We start from the raw sequence: 23,853 nt of genomic DNA, 5'->3' as shown, positions 1-23,853 counted from the left end.
GGTGGGGGGAGTGGGAGACACAAGAAGATCGGGGTGTTAAAAAGAAAGATCGGGGGGCCGGAGGAGGACCTGGGTGGGGGTGTCTGAAGGAATCTGGGTTGAAGGAGCAGCACGGGGAGGGCCAGAGGAGCGGGTGACGGTGGGGGGTTGGGGAAGAGTTTAGGCAGGGGCCCTGGATTGAGGAGATAAGTGTAAAGGCACTCAACTCCTGGATCCAGCAGTCCTCGCCTTGCTTTAGCTGGCATGCAAAACCTGGCCAGCTAAAGTTAAATACAAAATGGACATCAAAGCAGAGGCTTCCAGCCTCATTATAATATTTAAATAGCTGACCCGTCTCCTAGCAGCGGACCCGTTGACCAGCTGAGGTTTAATATGACCCTTTCTAGGTTCTACAGTCTGATCATTTATACTTCATATCTAAATGAAAATCAGACATCAGTTTTGTTTTGATTTTCACTTACAAAAATCCTTCAGCTATGTACAGCTTCTTGTCACTGCACCAAAGTTATGGCATCTTTGTTTCAAGCTCAAAGTAATTTCTAATATTAACTGTTTGAAATGCTGGCAAGGCATTAAAAGTAGAACTCAATGCATACACATGCTGCTAGATGAAACAAAAATGAGCCATTAAAAATCCACATACCTTCTTCTGCTTCTCCTACTAAAAAAAAAAGAGAATGAAGCACAGTTACTCAGGAAGTGGGCAAGAACCATTGGGTAATTTTAACGTTCATCACTGGATGAAAAATGTGCGAAAGCAAATTGGCTGCCAGTTTTACTGCACGCCAGATTTATTTTATTGAAGCCAAAGGCAAAGAAAATCAGACGAGGTGTAAAACAGGTAGTTGATTTACCATCACCTGTTTTTCACCCGACGAGAAGTTATAATTACCCCCGTAGCATATCCAGGACATAGGATTCTTTTTAAATGGAATAATACAGGAATTTTTGTTTTAATATTGTTCTAAACACAAGAGGCAAAGCAGATATATGCATTAAAAGATGCAAATTAGTCAATACAGGTTGTACCTCTCCAGTCCGGGACTCTTTGGTCCAGCAACATCCCTGGTCCGGCATCATTCCCGGCAGGGAGGGAGTTGCGACCCACGCTATGTCCTGGGGCTGGCTGCTCCTCTTCTCCCCGCTGCCTCTGGTGTTCCCTCCTTGGTCGGGTCGGCACGGAGAGGGAGCGAGGAGCGAGGAGCGAGGCGGCTGACTGAGGCGCCGAAGATGGGCCTGAGAAATGATGCGCAGTAGGCTTCTACGCAGATCGTGGCCGGGTCATTGTCAGCAGTACCCATTAAGTCTAGGGTACTGCTGACAATGCTAGGGTCGGCATGACCTCCCGTAGTCCAGAAAATTCTCTGGTCTGGCACCGGTCAGGTCCCAAGGGTGCCGGACTCGAAAGGTACCTGCTTGACAAATCTTCTAGAATTTTGTGAGGATGTAACTGGCAGAGTGGACAAGGGAGAACCAGTGGATGTGGTGTATTTGGACTTTCAAAAGGCTTTTGACAAGGTCCCACACAAAAGATTAGTGTGCAAAACTAAAGCACATGGTATTGGGGGTAATGTACTGATGTGGATAGAGAACTGGTTAGAAGACAGGAAGCAGAGAGTCAGGATAAACGGGTCCTTTTCAGAATGGCAGGCAGTGACTAGTGGGGTGCCGCAGGGCTCAGTGCTGGGACCCCAGCTATTTACAATATACATTAATGATTTGAATTGAGTGTAATATCTCCAAGTTGGCAGATGACACTAAACTGGGTGGAGGTGTGAGCTGTGAGGAGGATGCTAAGAGGCTGCAGAGTGACTTGGACAGGTTAGGTGAGTGGGCAAACGAGTGGCAGATGCAGTATAATATGGATAAATGTGAGGTTATACACTTTGGTGGCAAAAACACAAGGGCAGAATATTATCTGAATGGCTGCAGATTAGGAAAAAGGGGAGGTGCAACAAGACCTGGGTGTCATGGTACATCAGTCATTTAAAGTTGGCATGCAGGTACAGCAGGTGGTGAAGAAGGCAAATGGTATGTTGGCCTTCATAGCTAGGGGATTTGAGTATAGGAGCAGGAAGGTCTTGCTGCAGCTGTACAGGGCCTTGGTGAGGCCTCACCTGGAATATTGTGTTCAGTTTTGGTCTCCTAATCTGAAGAAGGACGTTCTTGCTATTGAGGGAATGCAGTGAAGGTTCACCAGACTGATTCCCGGGATGGCAGGACTGACATATGAGGAGAGATTGGATCGACTGGGCCTGTATTCACTGGAGTTTAGAAGAATGTGGGGATCTCATAGAAACATATAAAATTCTGATGGGACTGGACAGGTTAGATGCAGGAAGAATGTTCCCGATGTTGGGGGAAGTCCAGAACCAGGGGACATAGTCTAAGGATAAGGGGTAATCCATTTAGGACTGAGATGAGGAGAAACTTCTTCACTCAGAGTTGTTAACCTGTGGAATTCCCTACTGCAGAGAGTTGTTGATGCCAGTTCATTGGATATATTCAAGAGGGAGTTAGATATGGTCCTTACGGCTAAAGGGATCAAGGGGTATGGAGAGAAAGCAGGAAAGGGGTACTGAGGTGAATGATCAGCTATGATCTTATTGAATGGTGGTGCAGGCTCGATGGGCCAAATGACCTACTCCTGCACCTATTTTCTATGTTTACAACTGTACATATCTTAGGTAATAATTTTAGACATGTTACTAAAATGTGCAACACTCCTGCACTCCCAGTAGACAGCCACACTCCAAAAAGGGAGAATGGTTTTATGTTGGCACTTCAGCACTGTAGCTCTGATCCTCCTGGCTGCACTCCCTTTAACCATATCTCCCCATTGGGAGTGCCGGAGCACAATGTTTATCCTAGATTTTTTAAATAAAGCACATGGCTGTAAGGAACAGTCATCCATATATTGGTCAAATGTTTGCCGCTGAGGGACAGAGCTACAGTTATGGTTCACTTGACCAGGAGGCCTGTTAAAGTGTCAAATTATACTGGTTCGTTATTTGGAGCAAACAGAAAGGTTAATATACTTGAATTCAGAAAATAAAAACATAATTTACCTTGGTGAGCTTCTGCAAGTTAGACGAAAATTGAAGATAAAAAAGAGAATTTAGTTGAACATCATGAACAGGGCAAAATAAAAGCTACAGTACAGCTTTTTAAAATGCAACTAATGAGATTATAGGGTGAATCCAATGCAGGTATGATCCCGAATGGAGCCTTGCTTGGTAAGTGGCCCGATTTTCTCATCTGATTCGCTGACTGGCACTTGCACTAAGCAAAGCTTCATGCAGGAGTACAGCCTTACTGAATCTATGGTTAGTGAGGACTTTTCTGCCGGTGTTAAAAATTTGCGCAAAGGGAAATAGGCTTTTAAATTGCTCATAAAGCTTTGTATTTAGTTTTAAATTAATATTTGTTTTCAGATTAAAATGACTGTTTGGAGATGCAATCAATCAGAGAAGGGACAATTTGCAAGTTTGCCAGTCGGGATTTCAGAGGGCATTGCCATAAATTTCTCATCCGTTAAATTAAAAGGGAAATAGTGGGTCAGGTGATGTGCACGGCTGGCAGGCAAGGCTCCTCGCCATCTTGAAAATCAGCCCGTGAAAGGTGCTATATAAATCCAAGTCTTTCTTTCACATAGGTATATGGGAGAAGTATGCTTATTTTGTTGATGAGATACACTGTTTATATTGGACACAAGGGCCCTGAAATTCCATAAGGATTCTCCTGTTTTTCCAGAAGTTAACCTGACCCAAAAGAGAGAGAGATAATCGGAGCATTTTATGGGATGGTCAGATCCAAAATCCTAGTTGCTTGATCAGATCTTTTGAACCGCTTAGTTAAGCTCCCACAAGGTGTAACAGATCCCTTTTGTCACCTAAATTCTAAAAAATAGATTAACATTATCTGGAAACTCATTTACTACTTCAACTACATTGGCAGGTGGAGTACGTGAAAAATAATTCCTACATTCAACTCATATGTTGTGGGTTCATGTCCCACTCCAGGGACTTGAGCACAAAAAAAAAAATCTAGGCTGACACTCCAGTGCAGTGCTGAGGGAGTGCTGCACTGTTGGAGGTGCCGTCTTGTGGATGAGACAGTAAACCATGGCCCCATCTGCTCTCTCAAGTGGACGTAAAAGATCACATGGCACTATTTCGAAGAAGAGCAGGGGAGTTATCCCCGGTGTCCTGGCCAGTAGTTATCCTTCAATCAACAAAAAAAAAGATTATCTGGTCATTATCACATTGCTGTTTGTGGGAGCTTGCCGTGTGCGCAAATTTCAACAGCATTCCAAAAGTATTTCATTGTCTGTAACGTGCTTTGAGACGTCTGGTGGTCGTGAAAGATGCTATATAAATCCAAGTCTTTCTTTCTTTCACAGGTATATGGGAGAAGTATGCTTATTTTGTTGGAGATACACTGTTTATATTGGACACAAGGGCCCTGAAATTCCACGGGGATTCTCCTGTTTTCCCCAGAGATTCCACCAGTTTCCCACCAAACCCGCAGGAGGTAGATGGGGAGAACCCCGCAGTTTCTGGGACATGGCATTTAGGTGGTTATTGTATTCAGCGATGCTGGAAAAGCTACTACTGGAACTTCAATTATCAACGGAATCTGCCTGGCATTTTAACATTGGCTTTCTCTGCAACTGGCAGACATACATCCTATTCAATGGCATGTAGGCTAGCAGAGATGCAACAATAAAAGATGGCCATCTTTGTTGTAATGTGCACAGCTCAATGCTTCCTTAATGAATGCAGTGATAAAACTCTTAGAGGGTTAAAAGAAGCGCTCAATGTATGTGCGCTTCCAGACATTGGAATGCAAAATTAAAACAAGTGGGTGAATGACTCTGTAAACAAAAATGCAGGTAGGCACAAACGGATATTCCGAGATCTTACTGAATATAGATATGAAGATGATCAGTAACAGAGAGGCGTAACTGTACAAAGCATATGCATTTTCAGAAGTAGAGACCTAACTAGTCTTCTCAATTTAAATGTATAGTACTTCACTGTTTAATTTTTAATATGTAAATATTTCTTATATTTTTAATACTTTGCTTTATTTGGTAATTTTCTCAATTTTGCTATTCAACAGCACCTGGGAAGGGTGTGCATAACCTAGTATTATTTAAGACACTGTTTTTAGATCAAGTCCACAAAATAATTTATATTTTAATAAACACTCTTCAGACATCTTATCAAAAATGACGATTATTGCGTACATCAATAATGACGAAAAAAAACAATACTGCAAGGTTATGACGACTTCAGCAAATAGACTGCACCTCAGTAAAAGGTGTTAGTGGCTCATGGACAATACTTTGTACCTTCATGAGTTGGTTGTTCAGTCTGCAGTTCAGAGGAATCTGCGTATGTCAATCAGATAGAGGAAGTCAGTGTCTGTCTGACAAGTCATAGCACATGATACACACTAATGCTTGCTTTCTTTTGATAAAGAACGAGTTGCTGATACGCTGGTATTGAGACTGGTGTACAATGGGCACTAACACTGGAGTATTAGTTTTGGTCTCCTTATTTAAAGGAGGGATATACTTGCATTGGAGGCAGTTCAGAGAATGTTCACGAGGTTGAATCCTGAGATGAAGGGGTTGACTTATGAAGAAAGGTTGAGCAGGTTGGGCCTATACACATTGGAGTTTAAAAGAATGAAAAGTGATCTTATTGAAACGTATAAGATTCTGAGGGGGCTTGACAGGGTAGATGCAAAGAGGATGTTTCCTTTAGTGGGGAATCTGGAACTAGGGGGCAGTTTCAGAATAAGGGGTCGCCCATTTAAAACAGAAATGAGGATGATTTTCTTCTCGGAGGGTCATGAATCTTTAGAAATCTCTACCCCAGAGAGCTGTGGAGGCTGGGTCATTGAATATATTCAAGGTGGAGATAGATTTTTGAACGATGAAAGTCAAAGGTTATGGGGAGCGGGCACATAAGTGGAGTTGAGGCCAAATTATGGAATGGTGGAGCAGGCTCGAGGGGCCAAATGGCCTACTCCTGCTCCTATTTCTTATGTTCTTATGCTAATACCTCGCTCGGGAAATCCCCTGTAGTGGTTACTATGCAGGGTATGATAAATCACTAAATAACACAATCAAAATGCATCTGAAACTAATAATCTGATATTCCTAATTCTCAGCACTTCATCTTTGTGGCTTGTCCTATCAGCTTGACAGATTGTATTTTATTGCTGTCCACAAATCAGTATGTACATTAATGTATATACATTCATTTTCTATCTATTGCAGGTAAATATTGGATACTTCAAAGACGACTGAAAATCTGCAAGTACTCAGTAAAAGAGTAAGCATACACTTGTGTAGCACTGAAATTTTGAACTATTTTAGGGTAATTTTGAAAAGTTGAAAATGCATCATTATCATACGAGAGAATAAAAGGAATAACGAGGCCAGGTATCTCAATAATAATTTTAGAAAGTGATGATCTTTTCATAATGCAAATGACCACACCATAACACAAATTATTACATCCTAAACACAAGACATCTGCTTTCCTAATAATTATCGTTTTACTAAGCTGAGATAACATGTGGGGAAACGTGCACGTATGTAACTTGGGCCACAATACTAACCTCATACAAAAATAGTCCATCTGTCAGTGCAGTTCTACACTACATACCAGCCTTCCTTATAACTGGTTAGAATTGAATTATTTAACTAATGTTCAAAATGTCAGTGTTTATAGATAATGCACAAAAACATTTCGCATCTCAAAACCATTTCAGTACAGTTGAGTAAAAAGGGAAAAAAAAAAATCTGCTTTATGGATAAAAACTTATGGGATGCCGCTGCACAGATATGCAATACATGTTTCTGGTATATACGAGGAGCGCAGAGGGACAATTTATTCCTCCACAGTAATTCTGGTTATGTAGGCAGCCATTCTGTGTACAGCAAGATCTCAAATACAACAATGAGATGTATGCCCAGCTAATATGGTTTTACTTGTGATGGTGAAAGTTAGTAATGTTGTCCAGGACACAGAACAACTTATTCTCCATTGAATACTGCCATGTGATCTTTTAACACACAATAGGTAGACAGGGCCTCGATTTAATGTTGAATGCAAGGGACAGCACCTCTGACAACACAGGGTTCCCTCAGTAATGCAGTAGGGTGTTAGGCTAGATTATGTGCTTATATTCTGGCACAGGGTTTGAATCTGTAACCTCTGACCCAGAGCGTAGATTGTTACCAAATGATCCAAGCCATTTCCACCAATTGTATTGATAAGGCCCGATTTTCAAGATGCATCAACCTTGGCCCAATGGCAGTGCACATCAGATAATAGTAGAGCATAACTATGATTTCCCAGTGGGGGCGGCTCTGCACAGGAAATGCCCATCGAAAAGTTGGCCTTATAAAGTTCACAGATGGTGGGATGAAATTAAATCATAACAAATTAACAGACATATAAATAGTAACTTTGTTAAGAATACAGGCAAGAATTTTACCTTTTTCCAAGTTGGGCTCTTCCTCCAATACTTCTTCCTCTTCTATAAAAGAATTTTAAATAGAAATTTAAATAGCATCTTAAAAGCTACTTTTGATTTTGCTTCGGTATTCATGTAAGCCTCCGTCAATGGTGCAGCGTGTTTATCCAGTGGGTTAGAAGGAGCCGGAGAGCTCAAGTACTTTGCAAAATTGATACCTGGTCTGTGCAGAGTTATCTGTTTTGGAAAAATTTGTTTTGTGCTACTCCACACACGAATCGCATGGGTTCGGGGCAGAAGCCACATCAGTGCTCATGTCTCATTAGATTAAACTTGGCGAGCTGCCAGCATTGTTCGTGCTGTTCATTGGCAACCTGCCTAATGGTGGCAGGGAATTAGGTATCCCCGTCAAAGGCAGATTGCAACTCTTAATGGGGAGGTACATCTTGGCTGCAACCAAGAGTGACTAAAACGTTTGAAAATGGCAGGCAGAGGAAGTGCTGCAAGGGCTCCTCAAATTGTCTGATGCTGCTTTGAAGGTCCTAGTCGACAAAGAGGGAGGCACATGGAACAGAAGGGGCCCCAGGCTAGTTGTCTGACATCAGTGGGATGAAGTGGCCAAACAGGTCAAAGGTAGAAGATTGCACCCAGGACCTGGCTGCAATGGCAGAAGAAGTGTAATGATCTGAGCTGGGATGTTAAGATAAGAATCCTAACTCTCATCTGTTACTCTGTGTTGAACCCTGCACCAGCTGTAGCCCTAATACTCAAGTGTTCCCTCCCCCACTTCTGATCACTGGGAGATTCAAGTACACAAAGCAAGGGCAATGGATAGGACGGCCCAGGAAGCAGCTCATTGGAGGGAGAGCTTGCCCTGCTGCGGAAAGTACAGATGTGAATTTCAAGCCTATCAAAGACTGATGGGAATACACACAGAACTTCTAAGTGTACTGACCTGCCGGCACACAATGTCAAAGAGCATGAAGGGCAGCTCCAACTTGCGTGGGTTCTTGACGCACGGCATCAGAACTATTCAGTCAATGACAGATCTGACCGCTTGCTCTATGAACGCTGCACTGGGACCCAGAGCAATGGAGCCTGTGACGGCAACTCTGACAGGAGCTCAGACAGCTGCCATCTTGGCTCTGGGTTCCCCATCTCCTCTGGCTTTCAAAATATGAAGGAAAACGTGGACAAAGGCTTTGAGAGCATCATATCACTCCTGTTCTCACGCAGAGCTGTGAGAGTGCTGAGGCTCAGAGATTGGCAGTGGCACCATGGGAAAGGTACATGTTGTCCTCACTCAGGATGTCAGCTCATCTGCACCTCCACCAACCAGGGCCCTTGTTGGTTCCAGGCAGCCAGCTGGGCGCGATTACCCCGGTCAACACCCAAGAAGCTGCAGTGTGCAGCTCGGCCCTCTACAGCCAGAGCCCCTTGGGGGGTCACGCACCTCAGCCATCTCAAGTACCCTCAGGTGAACATTCAGCGGCTTTCCAACTACCAATCTGCAGCCACTGGGGAACCCGTGTACGAGTGCCAGAACAGACAAAAGAGCAGAGAAGTTCGACAATACAGCCTGGAGTTTCTGCTAGATTATGCTTTTGTTTTCAGTGCAATTTGCAGGAAATTGCCTAAAACCAGCGCAAAAGATCGAGGAATTTCAAGGGCAAATTATGTCCAGCGCAAGTTGAGTTTCTGCGGTCTTTTGTGCCAGTTCAAAAAATATCATGCTCGAAGCAGCCCCATCTACAAAACTGGCCACGGCCCCAAATCCAATGAATCACCATGGCGAGTTTTCGCTAATTTCGTCCATTTGCAGGCCTTCAAGAAGGCGCTTAAAATCAAGCTTTTTTTTGGGAGTAGTACAAGTTGTTGCAGGCACACTAAAACACATTTTGAAAGCCTTTAAATATATACATTTTTTAAACTGTATTTTTAAACACCAATATAACCTGTAATTGTTTTTGTATAGTTTCTTAGTCATTTTCAACTGTTTAAATTCGATTACACACAGATGGTGGTCTAGTCACTGATTAAAAACACATTTTTTGAGATAAACCCATTTTGAGCTGTATTAATAAAACTGCACCAGGTTATCACTCTTAAATATATCAAGGAATATTTTTGAATGCAAACTTAAAAATAATTACCTTCTAAAAAGCTGCCCATCCCGCTGGTTCAAGCAAGATTTTACGTTCGGCGATATGCAAATTGGTTTGATCCAAAAATAAAACTTCTTAAAAATAGCATGATTTTGAGCACAATTTGCACCCGGAGTGTCGATTGTGAACAGAACAGAAACTCTTGGCCTTGGGGTTTGCATAAGGGTAATTCTTAATGCTCCATTGTTAATGACTGGGAATAGTGAAATGAAGTATGACAAATCATGTGGTGTTGCTAACTTTAATAAGTGTGGTTGGCCTAAACATGCCTAGTAACGAAGAAAATGTACCCTTTGGGGACATTCATGCTGTGGGTGAAAGGACCTTTGCTGATGGACTGCTTGGTGCATTGCCGGGCGGGGGGGGGGGGGGGGGATTATTGAATTGCACATTTTTCTTAATAATATGCTGCAAACTCTGGCAACTGGTGTGACTGATGACCCTAGTTCTTCATTAGCACACTCAGCTTCCTGATATTCCTGCTCTTGTACCTCTACTACTTCTTCTAGGTGTCTCCATAGGTTGGCCCCTTTGCAGGGCAAAATAATGCAACACACAAAGACAAACCTGGAGACTCTCGTGGGGCTGTGATGAAGAATGCCTCCAGACCTGTCTAGGCATTTGTACTTCTGCTTCAGAAGGCCGATGGTTTGTTCAATGAGAGCTCTGACTCTGTCATGACTGATTGTAGCGCTCTTCGGTCAGTGCTCAGGTTCCTGACAGGAGTCACTGGCCAGGTGGTCAGGGGATAGCCCTTGTCCACAAGTAGCCGACCTTAACACCCCATGGTCTGGGTGGAAGAGGCAGGATATGGAGGACAGGGGAAGGAGGAAAACATCATGACTACGGTCAGGAAAACATGCACTGACCTGCATAATGCACTGCCTGTTGTTACACACCAGCTGGACATTCAGGGAGTGGAATCCCTTGCTGTTAATGTATATTCCTGGCTCTTCAAATGAAGCAGGCAAGGCAATATGGGTGCAGTCAACAATATGCTGAAATTGCAGAAAGCTTGTTATCCTTGCAAACCCCCCAGCTCTTTGTTCCTTTGCTCATAGAATCATAGAAATTTATAGCACAGAAGGAGGCCATTCGGCCCATCGTGTCCATGCCGGCCGACAAAGAGCTATCCAGGTTAATTCCACTTTCCATCTCTTGGTCCGTAGCCTTGTAGGTTACAGCACTTCAAGTGCATAGCCAAGTATTTTTTAAAATGTGATGAGGGTATCTGCCTCTACCACCTTTTCAGGCAGTGAGTTCCAGACCCACACCACCCTCGGGAAAAAAAAAAGGGGCACGCGATCGCCAACCAAAATTTGTGTACTTAACACCCATTTTACGTCTGATTAACACTTCAAATCACTTCTTAACTGAACTATGGCAGCAATTGTAAAGGAAAATAAATTGTTGTAATAAGTAAATAGATTTTTAAGTTCAAGAAAACATTACTGACACCTCCCAAATCATTAAGATGATCACACATGGAAACTCAAGATCAATCTTCTGATTGGTGCTTGGTATGTGGGACTGGTGTATGGCAAGGTTTACACTTGCACCGATTAGTTTAGGTTAATGTAGTTAAAGTCCTTGCACATTTCAGGCTGGCCTAAAATGATTTCTGGAAACCATGTAGTTTGTTAATGGAGTGGGGATTCGACAAAAGGGAGGCCTGCTTGAATTCCCAGCCCTCACATACACACACATTGGGCCCAAGTTTCGGGGGACCTGGACGCCCGTTTCTCGCGCCACAGTGTGCCTAAAAAAAACTCACCTATTCTCCGGCTCCCTGCAGGTCCTCTGGAGCTGGGCGCGGCGCATCATGAGCTGTGGGGGGGCGGAGCCAGGTCCCTGCGCTGAAAACAGTGCCGGGACCTCTGCACATGTGTGCTACAGTGGGCGCGCATGTGCAGTAGCTCCAAAACTGTGGTGACCTCACTGGGGCTGCACGGATAAGGCTCACTTCCCACCCGACCCGACTTGACTCCCGCTCCCCAGACCCGACCCCCGCTCGCCCCACCCCGCCCCTGCGATCCAACCTCCGCTCCCCAAACTCCCCCCCCCCCCCCCAAGCGACCTGACCTCCGCTTCCACCCACCCCCCCGGAGACCCGACATCCGCTCTCCCCCGCCCCCCCCGCCCGCCCCCCCCGACCCGATGCTACCTCTCTCTCTCTCTCTCTCTGACAGAGAGTGAGAGACACACACACAGACAAATAGAGACACACTGCACTGGGGGGGGCCGTCCCAGCATGCTGTTGGAGGACTCCCGGTGTTGCAGTCGGTAAGTAGAAAATGTTTTATTTATTGAATTTTAAATTTTTTATTAATTTTTTTGGGTTGATTTATTGATGTATTTATCATTTATTATTGATGATGGCTCTTTATTTGTAAAACTGAAGTGTTTAATGTTTGTAAACTTCCTTTTAACCCCCCCCCACCAATTCCCTACACCTGATTTTCTAAGTGTAGACAAGGTTTTTCTGAGCATACAAAAATCTACACTTACTCCATTCTAAGTTAGTTTGGAGTATGTTTTCATTGCCTAAACTTTCAAAACGGGCGTAAGTGGCCGGACATGCCGCCTTTTGACAAAAAAAAAATCTGTTCCAAACTGAAACTGTTCCAACTTACTAGAACTGGAGCAAACTAAATGCCGAGAATTGCAATTTCTAAGATACTCCATTCTAAACCAGTTGCTCCAAAAAAACAGGAGCAACTCAGGCCGAAACTTGGCCCCATTGTGTGCCAGCAAGGCCAATCCTGCCTACTGGAAAATATGCTCATGTATGATCACTGTACTTAAGAAAAGATGCACAAGGGTAAGTTCACTGACCCTGCACTGTCAGCTGGGACCCTCACTGGACAAGAGTTCAGGTTAGAGATACTAATCTCCAATTCTCTGAATGCATTTGGAGACAGGGCTACAACTCTTTAGTGCTCCGGGTGCAAGGCTTGTCCCATTGGGTGCACATCTTGGTGCGTCTACAACCCACGATTTTCCATAGTTTTATTTTAATGAGTGGAAAATCCTGGGCTATATGTTTAAGATTTCCCAATACATGCCCCTGGTTGACAAGCCTCTGTTCTGGGACCACAAAAGGGGATATTTTACCTTGATATACCTTCCTTCATAAAAGATATTGATTGCTCTCAGAGATGGTAGTTCACAGATAGCACAAGTCGCTCGTAGAACATTCTCAAACCTTTCAGTGGCTGTTTGAAAATTCTCAGTTGTTAATTCATTCTTTTAATTGGGTTACTTTTAATTATTTTACACCTACATGATCAATACGCTGCATCATTTCTGTGCCATTGTTAACATCAATATTTCTTGCCATTTCCAACCCAAGACATGTTATTGCTTCATCACAAAAATACTGGAAATTAAATAAAACAAGCTATGTTGGAAAATACATATCTTGTACTTCTATGGCTGGTGTTTGCTCTGCAGAAAAGGAAAAAAGTGAAAAAAATCATCTTACCTGCCACCTCCTCCCTGTATGCAAAAGAAAAGGTGCAAATGATTTATTCAAACTAATAAAATAAAAGAATGACCCTTTGCACTTGACTGTTGTAAAATATTTATTATGTAACACTTACTGCAATTCTTCCAATGCACCTTCAGTGTCAGCCATTTCTGCGCAATAGATATCTATCTAGCAAAAATAAAATACGCCAAGTTTAAATTCATTTTATTTACGATAACTAATCCCACTTTTGAAAAAGATCTGCTGCAGCAACAGCCCAGTATTTTACTGGCAAGCAGAAAAAGCTGCTTCTGTGCAGTATATGTAACAAGTCTCAAACCTGTTTACAATTTTGTTACATGGAGTAAATGATTACAAGATCAACAAAGGAGTTCTTTCATCTGCTTAAAGATGTATTGTATTCATACAAGTCGTGAATGTTGTGGAGTTTTAAAACATTTTAGCTTAGATTTTCCCATCGCCATTATTTTAATTAGGTTATGGCTGATGTTACAATACCACCAATGGGCAAGTCCAGCCGTTTGTAACCATTGGGCAGTCATAGAAACATAGAAAATAGGTGCAGGAGTAGGCCCTTCGGCCCTTCTAGCCTGCACCACCATTCAATGAGTTCATGGCTGAACATGCAACTTCAGTACCCCATTCCTGCTTTCTCGCCATACCCCTTGATCCCCTAGTAGTAAGGACTTCATCTAACTCCTTTTTGAATATATTTAGTGAATTGATGATTATAAAATGCTCATATATAGAGATGTCAATATTGTTGGATAAAACATGTGACCCTGCAAAAATTGATTTTAATATTTTGAAAGTCTAATTTTTATTTCAAAAATCAGTTATTGATAGCTGTAATGTACAGTATGGAGTGGAAATTAGTCACTCCTGGGTCCAGACGCTGAACAGGCAGTTAGCACCCAAACCGAGGGGCCTGAGGCCAGCCTGAAACTGGGCCATGAGCCTCATCAATATAGTCCGTACAAGCTGCCAATTCTAGTAGCGCTTCCACAAGCAGCTCTTTCAGGAGTAGTAGTGAATTTTGTGCCACATGTAGGCTTTCTGGTTGTATTCCTGGAGGTTTTATTACATGGCCTCCCACTGCCCCGTCCCCACACCACCACCATTGGTCACCCAAAACATCCATCCTCAGAGTCCTCCTTCCCACAGCAATTGGAAAACAAACAGACTCTTCATCACTCAATGGTATGATTCTTGACCATCAAACAGCCATTTTTCCCCCAACTCAAATATTTTTTAAACAAATGAAATGAAAGTGAAAAATAAATACACAATTTTTTATAACGCCCCTTTGATTCTTCTCCTGGATGAATCAAAACAGTTACAGCACAGAAGGCTATTTGAACCACCAGCAAGAGCACTTCAGCTAGTCCCACTCCCCTGCCCTTTCCCCGTCACCCTGCAATTCTTTCCTCTTCAGGTACTTATCCAACTCCCTTTTGAAAGCCACGATTGAATCTGCCTCCACCACCCTTTCAGTGCATTCCAGATCCTAACCACTCGCTACATAAAAAAAAAAATTCCTCATGTTGCCTTTGGTTCTTCTGCCAATCACCTCAAATCTGTGTCCCCTGGATCTAAACCTTTCCACCAATCGAAACAGTATCTCTCTATCTACTCTGTCTAGATATCTCATGATTTTCAACACCTCCATCAAATTTCCTCTCAACCTTTACTGCTCTAAGGAGAACCACCCCAGCTTCTCTAGTCTATCCATGTAACTGAAGTGTCTCAAACCTGGAACCATTTTTGCAAATCTTTTCTGACCCCAAGTTCTTCGCATCCTTCCTAAAGTGCGGTGGCCAGAATTGGACACAATACTCCAGTTGAGGCCGAACCAGTGTTTTATAAAGGTTCATCATAACTTCCTTGCTTTTGTACTCTATGCCTGTATTTATGAAGCCCAGGATCCCTTATGTTTTTTTAACGGCTTTCTCAACCTGCCCTGCCACCTTCAACGGTTTGTGCATATATATCCGCAGGTCTCCCTGTTCATGAAACCCCTTTAGGATTGTACCCTTTAGTTTATATTGACTCTCCTTGTTCTTCCTACCAAAATGCATCACTTTGCATTTTTCTGCATTAAGTTTCATCTGCCACGTTCCCACCTATTCCACCAGCCTGTCTATGTCTTCCTGAAGTCTATCACTATCCTCGTCACTGTTCACTATACTTCCAAATTTTGTGTCATCTGCAAATTTTAAAATTGTGCCTTCTACACCAAAGCCATTAATATATATTAAGAAAAGCAGTGGTCCTAGTACTGAACCCTGGGGGACCACCACTGTATACCTTCTTCCAGTCCAAAAAACAACCAACCATTCACCACTACTCTCTGTTTCTGGTCACTTAGCCAATTTCGTATCCATGTTGCCACTGTCCCTTTTATTCCATGGGCTTCAACTTTGCTGGCAAGCCTATTATAGAATCATAGAAGTTTACAGCACGGAAGGAGGCCATTTTGGCCCATTGTGTCCGAGATGCTATCCCGCCTAATCCCACTTTCCAGCTCCAGATCCGTAACCCTGCAGGTTATGGCACTTCAAGTACTTTTTAAATGTGGTGAGGGTTTCTGCCTCTACCACCCTTTCAGGCAGTGAGTTCCAGACCCCCACAACCCTCTGCATGAAGAAATTTCCCCTCTAAACCTTCTACCAATTACTTTAAATTTATGTCCCCTGGCTGTTGACCACTCTGCTGAGGGAAATAAGCCCTTTCTATCCACTATACCTATGCCCCTCATAATTTTATACACTTCAATAAGGTCTTCCCTCAGCTTCTTCTGTTCCAAGGAAAACAAACCCAGCCTATCCTCATAGCCAAGATTCTCCACTCCCGGCAACATCCTCGTAAATCTCCTCTCTACCCTCTCCAGTGCAATCACGTCCTTCCTGTAATGCAGTGATCAGAACTGCACACAGTACTCCAGCTGTGGCCTAACCAGTGTTTTATAATTCAAGTATAAACCACCTGCTCTTATATTCTATGCCTCGGCAAATAAAGACAAGCATTCCATATCTTTCTTAACCACCTTATTCACCTGGCTGGCTACCTTCAGGGATCTGTGGACGTGCACTCCCAGGTTCTTTTGTTCCTCTACACTTCTCAATGTCCTACCATTTAATGTGTATTCCCTTTCCTTGTTAGCCCTCCCAAAGGCATTACATCACACTTCTCTGGATTAAATTCCATTTGCCACTGTTCTACACACCTGACCAGTTGATTGATATCTTCCTGCAGTCTGCAGCTTTCTTCATTATCAACTATACAGCCTATTTTTGTATCATCTGCAAACTTCTTAATCATACCCGCTATATTTACATCTAGATCATCGATGTATACCGCAAAAAGCAAGGGATCTAGTACTGAGCCTGTGGAACTCTACTTGAAACAGCCTTCCAGTCATAAAAACACCCATCAACCATTACCCTTTGCTTCCTGCTTCAGTCAATTTTGGATCCAACTTGCCACTTTGCCCTGGATCCCATGGACTATTATTTTCATGACCAATCTGCCAAGTGGGGCCTTATCAAAAGCTTTGTTAAAATCCATATACACTACATCATACGCACTGCCCTCATCGACCCTCCTGGTTACCTCCTCAAAAAATTCAATCAAGTTAGTCAGATACGACCTTCCCTCAACAAATCCATGCTGACTATTTAGAAAGATCAGGGACATAGATTTATCCTGTCCTTGAGTTTTTTTTCCAAATAATTTTCCCACAACTGAGGTTAGGCTGACTGGCCTGTAATTACGCGGTCTATACCTTTCTCCCTTCTTAAACAAAGGTACCACATTAGCAGCCCTCCAGTCCTCTGGCACCACACCGGAAGCCAGAGGGGATTAGAAAATGATGGTCAAAGCCTCTGCTATTTTCTCTTTTGCTTCACTTAACAGCCGGACCTTTCATCCAGGCCTGGGGACTTATCCACTTTCAAAGCTGCTAAGCCCCTTAATACCTCCTCTGTATGTTTATTTCATCTAATATTTCGCACTCCTCCTCAACAGCAGTGTCTGCATTGCTGCACCCCCCCCCCCCACTTTTGTGAAAACAGACGCAAAGTATTCATTAAGAACCATACCCACATCTCCCGCCTCCACACTCATTACTCTCATGGTCTCGAATAGGCCCTACCTTTTCTTTAGTTATCCTCTTGCTCTTAATGTATTTATAAAACATCTTTGGGTTTTCCTCGATTTTACTTGCCAAGAATTTTTCGTGCTCTTTCTTTGCTTTCCTAATATCTCTTTAGATATCACCCCTGGACTTTCTATACGCCTCTAGAGATTCTGCAGTATCAGTCATAAGCCTCCCTTTTTCTCTTTATCCTACCCTGTATATCCCTAGACATCCAGGGGACTCTAGATTTGTTAATCCCACCCTTTTTCTTTAAGGGTACATATTTGGCCTGATCCCTCCGGATCGGTTTTTCCCCAATTTAGAACTTTTATTCCTGGTCTAACCTTGTCCTTTTCCATAACTACCTTAAATCTAACGGAATTATGGTCACTAGCACATAAATGCTCTCCCACGGATACCCCTTCCACCTGCCCAGCTTCATTCCTGAAAACTAAATCCAGAAACGCCTCCTCCCATGTTGGGCTTGTTACATGCTGGCTAAAAAAGTTCTCCAATGCATTTTAGAAATTCTGCACCTTCTATACCCTTCCTATCATAGGCAGTCCCTCGGAATCGAGGAAGACTTGCTTCCACTGTTAAAATGACTGAGCAGTCCAATAAGAGAGCCACAGTCCCTGTCACAGGTGGGACAGACAGTCATTGAGGGAAAGGGTGGATGGGATTGGTTTGCCGCACGCTTGGTTTCTGCGTACTCTCGGCGATGAGATTCGAGGTACTCAGCGCCCTCCCAGATACACTTCCTCCACTTAGTCCCTGGCCAAAGACTGCCCTCCCAGGTGTTGGTGGGAATGTTACAGTTTATCAAGGAGGCTTTGAGGGTGTCCTTGAAACTTTTTCTCTGCCCACCTTTGGCTCGTTTGCCGTGAAGGAGCTCAGAGTAGAGCACTTGCTTTGAAATTCTTGTGTCAGGCATGCAGACAATGTGGCCTACCCAGCAGAGCTGATCGAGTGTGGTCAGTGCTTTGATGCTGGCCTGGTCAAGGATGCCAATGATGGTGTGTCTGTCCTCCCAGGGGATTTGCAGGACCTTCACACTAATGTTGTTCCAGTTAATATTAGGATAGTTGAAATCCCCTACTATTACTGCCCTATAGTTTTTGCACCTCAGAAATTTGCTCTTCTATCTCCCTCTCACTGTTGAGAGGTCTATAGTACACGCCCAGCAGTGTGATCGCCCCTTTTTTGTTTTTCAGTTCGACCCATATGGCCTCGTTTGATGATCCCTCTAACATATCATCCCTCCTCACAGCTATAATAGTTTCTTTAATCAATACTGCAACCCCCTCCCTTTTTACCCCCCTCTCTATCCCGTCTGCAAATCCTATAACCAGGAATGTTAAGCTGCCATACCCACCCCTCTTAGTCTTATCCTGACCATCCTTTTTTGAACGGTTGAGATTTGGTTTCTGGAGTCTTTCCTTATAAAAACTTAAATATTTTACACAAGCCTTGTGGCTCTACTCTGCAGAGCTTCCAGTATTTGATTTTTTTTGGAGCCCAGTACTGTACACAGCACTCAAGGTGCAGACTGACTGGAGTTCTGTACAGCTAAAACCATTACTTCCGTGATTTATATTCTACTGTTTTGGTGATGTAGTTCAAGAGTAACCAAGGTTACTTTGACATCTCCCGCCCTGTGACCTCTATCAATGAGAATGACAAGAGCAGCAATGCTGTGAGATCATCACCTTCAACACACATGCCATATTGGACATATATCATCATCATTCCCTCATCGTCACTGGCCCAGTATCCTGAAATTCACTAACCAATGCCATTGCGGGAGGGACATCACCACAAGGACTGACGCGTTTCAAGAAGGAGGCTCGCCAACATCTTCTCAGGGCAACTAGGAATGGACAATAAATGTGGCCATGCCAGCGTGGCCCACATGCCAAGGGAAGTTTAGGTTTGGCATTGTCGATGGCTGCTCTGCACCAGTTGAACACAATGGGGGTGAAATTGGACATGAATGGGGATGCAAAACAGGCAATACAGCATCAGTCGCCCATTATTATACAAGCTTGAAAGTCAGTTCCACTGACTTCAATATAATTGAATATCAGGCATGTCATAACAGGCAGTAAAAGGGATTCCACCGGTTTTGTCTCCCCATCCAAGTCAAACCATTAAGTCTCAAGTCTAGTAAGATTCCCAAGTCTCTTAACTTTGTTCACTATACACCATTTCCGAGATTTTACTAAAGGCAAAATACTGCAGATGCCGGAAATCCCAAATGTAAACAGAAAATGCTGAAATGCTGGAAATACTCAGCAGGTCAGGCAGCATCTGTGGAGAGATAAACAGAGCTACCCTTTCAGTTCTGATGAACGATCACAGACCTGAAACTGGGCGGGGGGGGGGCATTTTAACCCCCAACAAAGGGTGGGTTTGTTTCAGGTGGAAGGTTAAAAAGTTAAAAAACTGAAACAGGAACGAAACCCACCTACATTCGTTTTTAACAGAGGCGGTTGAGGGGCGGGCAGCCAATCCACTCACAGGAGGCAGTGCCAGCATTGAAACCTTTTAAGGAGGCTGTGTGCCACTATTTTAACAGCATTTCTATTTTTAACCAGTCAGACAGCTTTCCCGAACCTCAGGAAACCTGGCAGGTAAAAGGAGGCGAGAAGGGCTGAAACCATAAGTTAAGTACCTTTACAGCATTGCTTATGGGCCAGGAGGAGCAGGAATGTTTCCTCCACACCCAGCAAGCATACCCATAAACCACACCCGCACCGCAATCGGACCACCATTACCCCCCCAACCCTGTGATTGCACGCCCTTACCAAGATCTCGCACTCCCCCATCACCATCATCTGTTCTGTCTCCAACCACCATCTGTTCCCCTGCCCGCAATCTCTCCCACCCCCACCACTAGAACCCTCGACACGATCTCTCCCTGCCTGCTACATTCTTCTGCTACAGGCTTTCCTGCCTGTCAATCAGCCCGTCAATCAGACTGGCTGTTGGGTGGGAAACCTGGAGAAAAAAATTAAAAGACATGCTACAGTTCGGGAAACCCTCTCCCGCACCAAATGCGCCTCCGAGGTAATATCTGGTTAGCTCGCTCTCCGGGGGCGAAATTGCCCCTTATTTAGAGGCCCGTTAGTGCCTCCGGGGGACACTAACCTGGGGGGGGGGGGGGAGGGGGGGAAAAGAGGAGCTACCGACTCCCAGGAAACTTGCAGTGGCAGCAGCGTGCCCCAGGCAACCAGCGATTGTGTAATCAGCGTACACGCCGACCCCTTATCGCCACATGGGGGAAACTGCTATGCGGGCCACGAGGTTGGCACGAGCGGATGTCAACTCCAGCTTCACGAGTCGTGAAGCTGCCTGACATCCATTCTCAGGGCGCTACTTAAAGGGGAGGGCGCCAGGGCCCCGGTCACCATCTGTTCTGGATTGCCGACGCTCAGGTCAGCTCCAGGATGGCGGCCTGAGCGTGGTCCAGCCCGCCATCATGCAGCCTGGCACTTCATTTTGGGTGCCGGGCTGCTGGCCTGGTCCCACGTTGCCCTAGTGGCCTTGTGGAGGGCATCAGAGACCTTGAAGAGTGCGCAGTGGCCCTCCCCTTTAAGCAAAGGGGAGAGGCATTGAGCATCCGTATTGCGTTTCCCTCAGCGCCCTGGGACTCACCCCTAAAGGAAGTGGAGCGCGCGAGATTGCACTCTATTTCCTTCGAGGAACGGTAAGCCCAATTCAGTGGCGGGGACGGAATGTCTGCGTCATACACAAAGTCCTGGATCCAGCTGGTTAACGCTCCTAATCGAGCGCAGGGCAATTTCGCCCCTTGTTTCTCTCTCTCTCTCCACAGATGCTGCCTGACCTATTCCAGCATTTTCTGTTTATAGCAAAGACTTTACAGTTTTGTGTTTAACGAATAGCCTTTAGTATGGAACGTTGTCAAGTGTCTTTTGGGGATCTAGGCAAACCGTGTCAGTTCAGTTGGGCTGGCACTTCCCCAAAAGCAGTCTCAGATGTTTGTCAGATGGGGTGTTCCCTGTGCGAAGCTATGCTGATTGCCATTTACAGGATATGGTTTTACAGATAATCCTCATGTTCACTCCTGATAATTGATTCCATTAGCTTACACAGAATTGCAGTGAGACTAATGGGTCTATCACTGCCCACATATGATTTGCCACTCCTTTTTGAATTTGGCCAGTACAATCTACTGGTACCTCCCTCATGTCCAGTGATTCCCTCGCAATCATTATCAACACCTCACAAATCTCCCAGAGTCTCCTTTACCCTATTGAGATAAATAACATCTATGCCTGGGGGGGTTTATTAGTTTTGAGCCCTTTAAGTCGGCGTGGGACTTCCATCTCATCAAAGTCATTAATGCCACGATGCATTTTCTCTGCCATTTCATGCTCAGTGCTGTTAATAAACAATTTGCAAAAATATGTTATCAACATGATCACACAACAGGTAGCACAATATTTGCCTGTGCAGTTCCAGTTTCTTTTGGGAGAAAAAAAAACCCTGAATAATTCAATTTCAAAGCATTTCCCACACACAAAATATGAACATCACTGATCTGACTCCTGAAATAAAGCAGGTGATTGAATCGGAGCCTAAAGTTTAGGTTTGAATCCGAGCCTAAAGTTTAGGTTTGAATCCATGTGTGGTTTATGGCTGCAGTTTGCCGTGAGTCTGAAGAGGACCTTGCTAATTGTCCATTTGCACATCTCCAATAACAAAAACTAGGAGTGCTAAAGTATTATGTGCCAAATCATAACTGTGCAGACGTTTCTTCCCCTTTCAGTAAAAGACAAAAAGCTGCAGAAAAGCCTCAGTTGCCTCTTTGCACTCATGCTTTACATTCATACCGTTGCAACACATCTCATTCATAAAAAGACAGGAATAAGTGGGCCAAGCAAGCGCACCAGTGCCCATTGACTGCCTTACCTGTGCTGGGGGAGCAGTGCAGGACTTGCTGCTACTGAGTCCACCGCTCGCGCTGTCACCTGGCGCAATGCGCGCACACCGGCGCGCGGTCGCATTTAGCGCGCGCCCGGCCCGCGCGTGACCGCGCCGGGCTTTCCCATTGGTTGAGAGGAGACATCGTGCAAGGGTGAGGCTGAATGTCTCTGCATGCATTGATTGATGGTGAAGGAGGGGGAAGGCTGGAAGTTTGGAGATTTATTTGGATCTGTTCACTTTCGTTATTAATAATTTGGGTGGGAAGGCTGAGCAGGTGTTAGTTTTATTAATTGTAGCCAGTCATTGAGCTGGTAGTCAGACAACTATCATTTTTAGTGTTACATTCCAGATCTGCTTCAAATTCCACTAGCTGTTAGCACCAGCTCTGCAGAAGTATTTTTACACACTGAAGCATAGAAGTTTACAGCACAGAAGGAGGCCATTCATCCCATTGTGTCTGTGCTGCTCTTTGCTAGAGCAATCAAAACTATTCTCACTGCCCTGCACTCTCCCAATAGCCCTGCATCTTTCCCTGCTTCAAGTTCATGCATTGGTCCCGAGCTCAACCACTCCTCATATAGAGCATCCTGTGCTTCAATAACTCTCTGCGGAAAGCAATTTTCTCTAACCTTGCTTTTCACTCTCTTACTGACTATTTGAATTGGTGATCGCTCATCACCAACTTCCTAACCAAACAAAATATTCTTTTCCTATTTACTATCATGATTTTAGAAGACTCAATTGAATCTCTTCTGAGCCTTCTCTGCTTCAGTGGAAATAATGCAAGTCTCTCCAGTTTCTCCTCATAACTATAGTCTCCCATCCTTGACATCATCCTAATGCATGCAAGCTGTACTTTAAGCATCCATTTATCAAACCCAATAGCCTTTTTTTATGCCTTTTATGCCTATACTTGTACTTTCAGAGAACTATGGCCTAGAAATTGGTTGTTGCCACACCCGTTTTACAGGCGTAAGACTGGCGTATGAGGATCTAACATGGCAGGCAGCCATTCATAAAACAGCAAGCATCACAAAACCGACCAATCAAATCGATTAAATAAGTTCTTAGGACTGTTTTTGACCCACAAATTTCCTCATTATCTTCGATCCCACAATTTCGTGTTTTAAGGTTGGCATGCTCCTGTGAAACTACAATAACCAAAGTGCACAGTGGCAACCAACTTTGGTAATAAGAACCACGAGACACAAGGGCCGTAATTTTGAGGGTATCATCAGGCGGGGTTGGTGACGGATTGGGTGGGAAAGTGTTTGTTTTAAAGTGGGTCAGGAACTTGCTGTCAACCTGCCGCAATGCGCCTTTCCCAATGTTGGGTCTGTCAGCGCTGAGCAGACAGGCAGCGCTAGGCGACCCAATTAAACTCATTACAATATACATAACAGACTTTTTAAAATTTGCTTTTTAACTTTAACTGTAAGATTTTCTCTCGCTGTCATTAAATTGACAGCAGGACCAATTCTTTTAAAACAATTTGGAATAAGTTTATTAAACCCACACACGTACACGTAACCTATCGGACAAAAGAACAGTCGACTTGTATCCTATGGATTCTACTTAATTACAGCAGATAAGGTCATGAGTTACAGATTTAA

At 44.0% G+C, this 23,853-nt stretch overlaps 1 protein-coding gene across 2 annotated transcripts in view; it reads right to left on the bottom strand.

Annotated features, from left to right (window-relative positions):
• The window catches only part of LOC139278011 (troponin T, cardiac muscle isoforms-like), a 55,088-nt gene extending 32,809 nt beyond the window's left edge, over window positions 1-22,279 (bottom strand). Inside the window, exons 1-6 of one of the 2 annotated variants that reach the window (XM_070896663.1) lie at window positions 22,226-22,279; window positions 13,265-13,320; window positions 13,147-13,160; window positions 7,519-7,560; window positions 5,357-5,395; window positions 644-661 (exon numbers count right to left, since the gene is read on the bottom strand). In XM_070896663.1, coding sequence (XP_070752764.1) covers window positions 644-661; window positions 5,357-5,395; window positions 7,519-7,560; window positions 13,147-13,160; window positions 13,265-13,299 — 148 coding nt within the window. In that variant the 5' untranslated portion in view covers window positions 13,300-13,320; window positions 22,226-22,279. Of the gene's footprint in view, window positions 1-643; window positions 662-5,356; window positions 5,396-7,518; window positions 7,561-13,146; window positions 13,161-13,264; window positions 13,321-22,225 lie in introns of those variants that run through there. The other variant, XM_070896664.1, reaches the window with a different exon arrangement.
• Window positions 22,280-23,853: the final 1,574 nt, after the last annotated feature.

Source organism: Pristiophorus japonicus, chromosome 13 (genome assembly GCF_044704955.1).
Source record: "Pristiophorus japonicus isolate sPriJap1 chromosome 13, sPriJap1.hap1, whole genome shotgun sequence".
Classification (NCBI taxonomy): domain Eukaryota; kingdom Metazoa; phylum Chordata; class Chondrichthyes; family Pristiophoridae; genus Pristiophorus; species Pristiophorus japonicus.
Note: the sequence above shows the minus strand (reverse complement) of the source record. Positions and strands in the feature narration are given on the sequence as shown.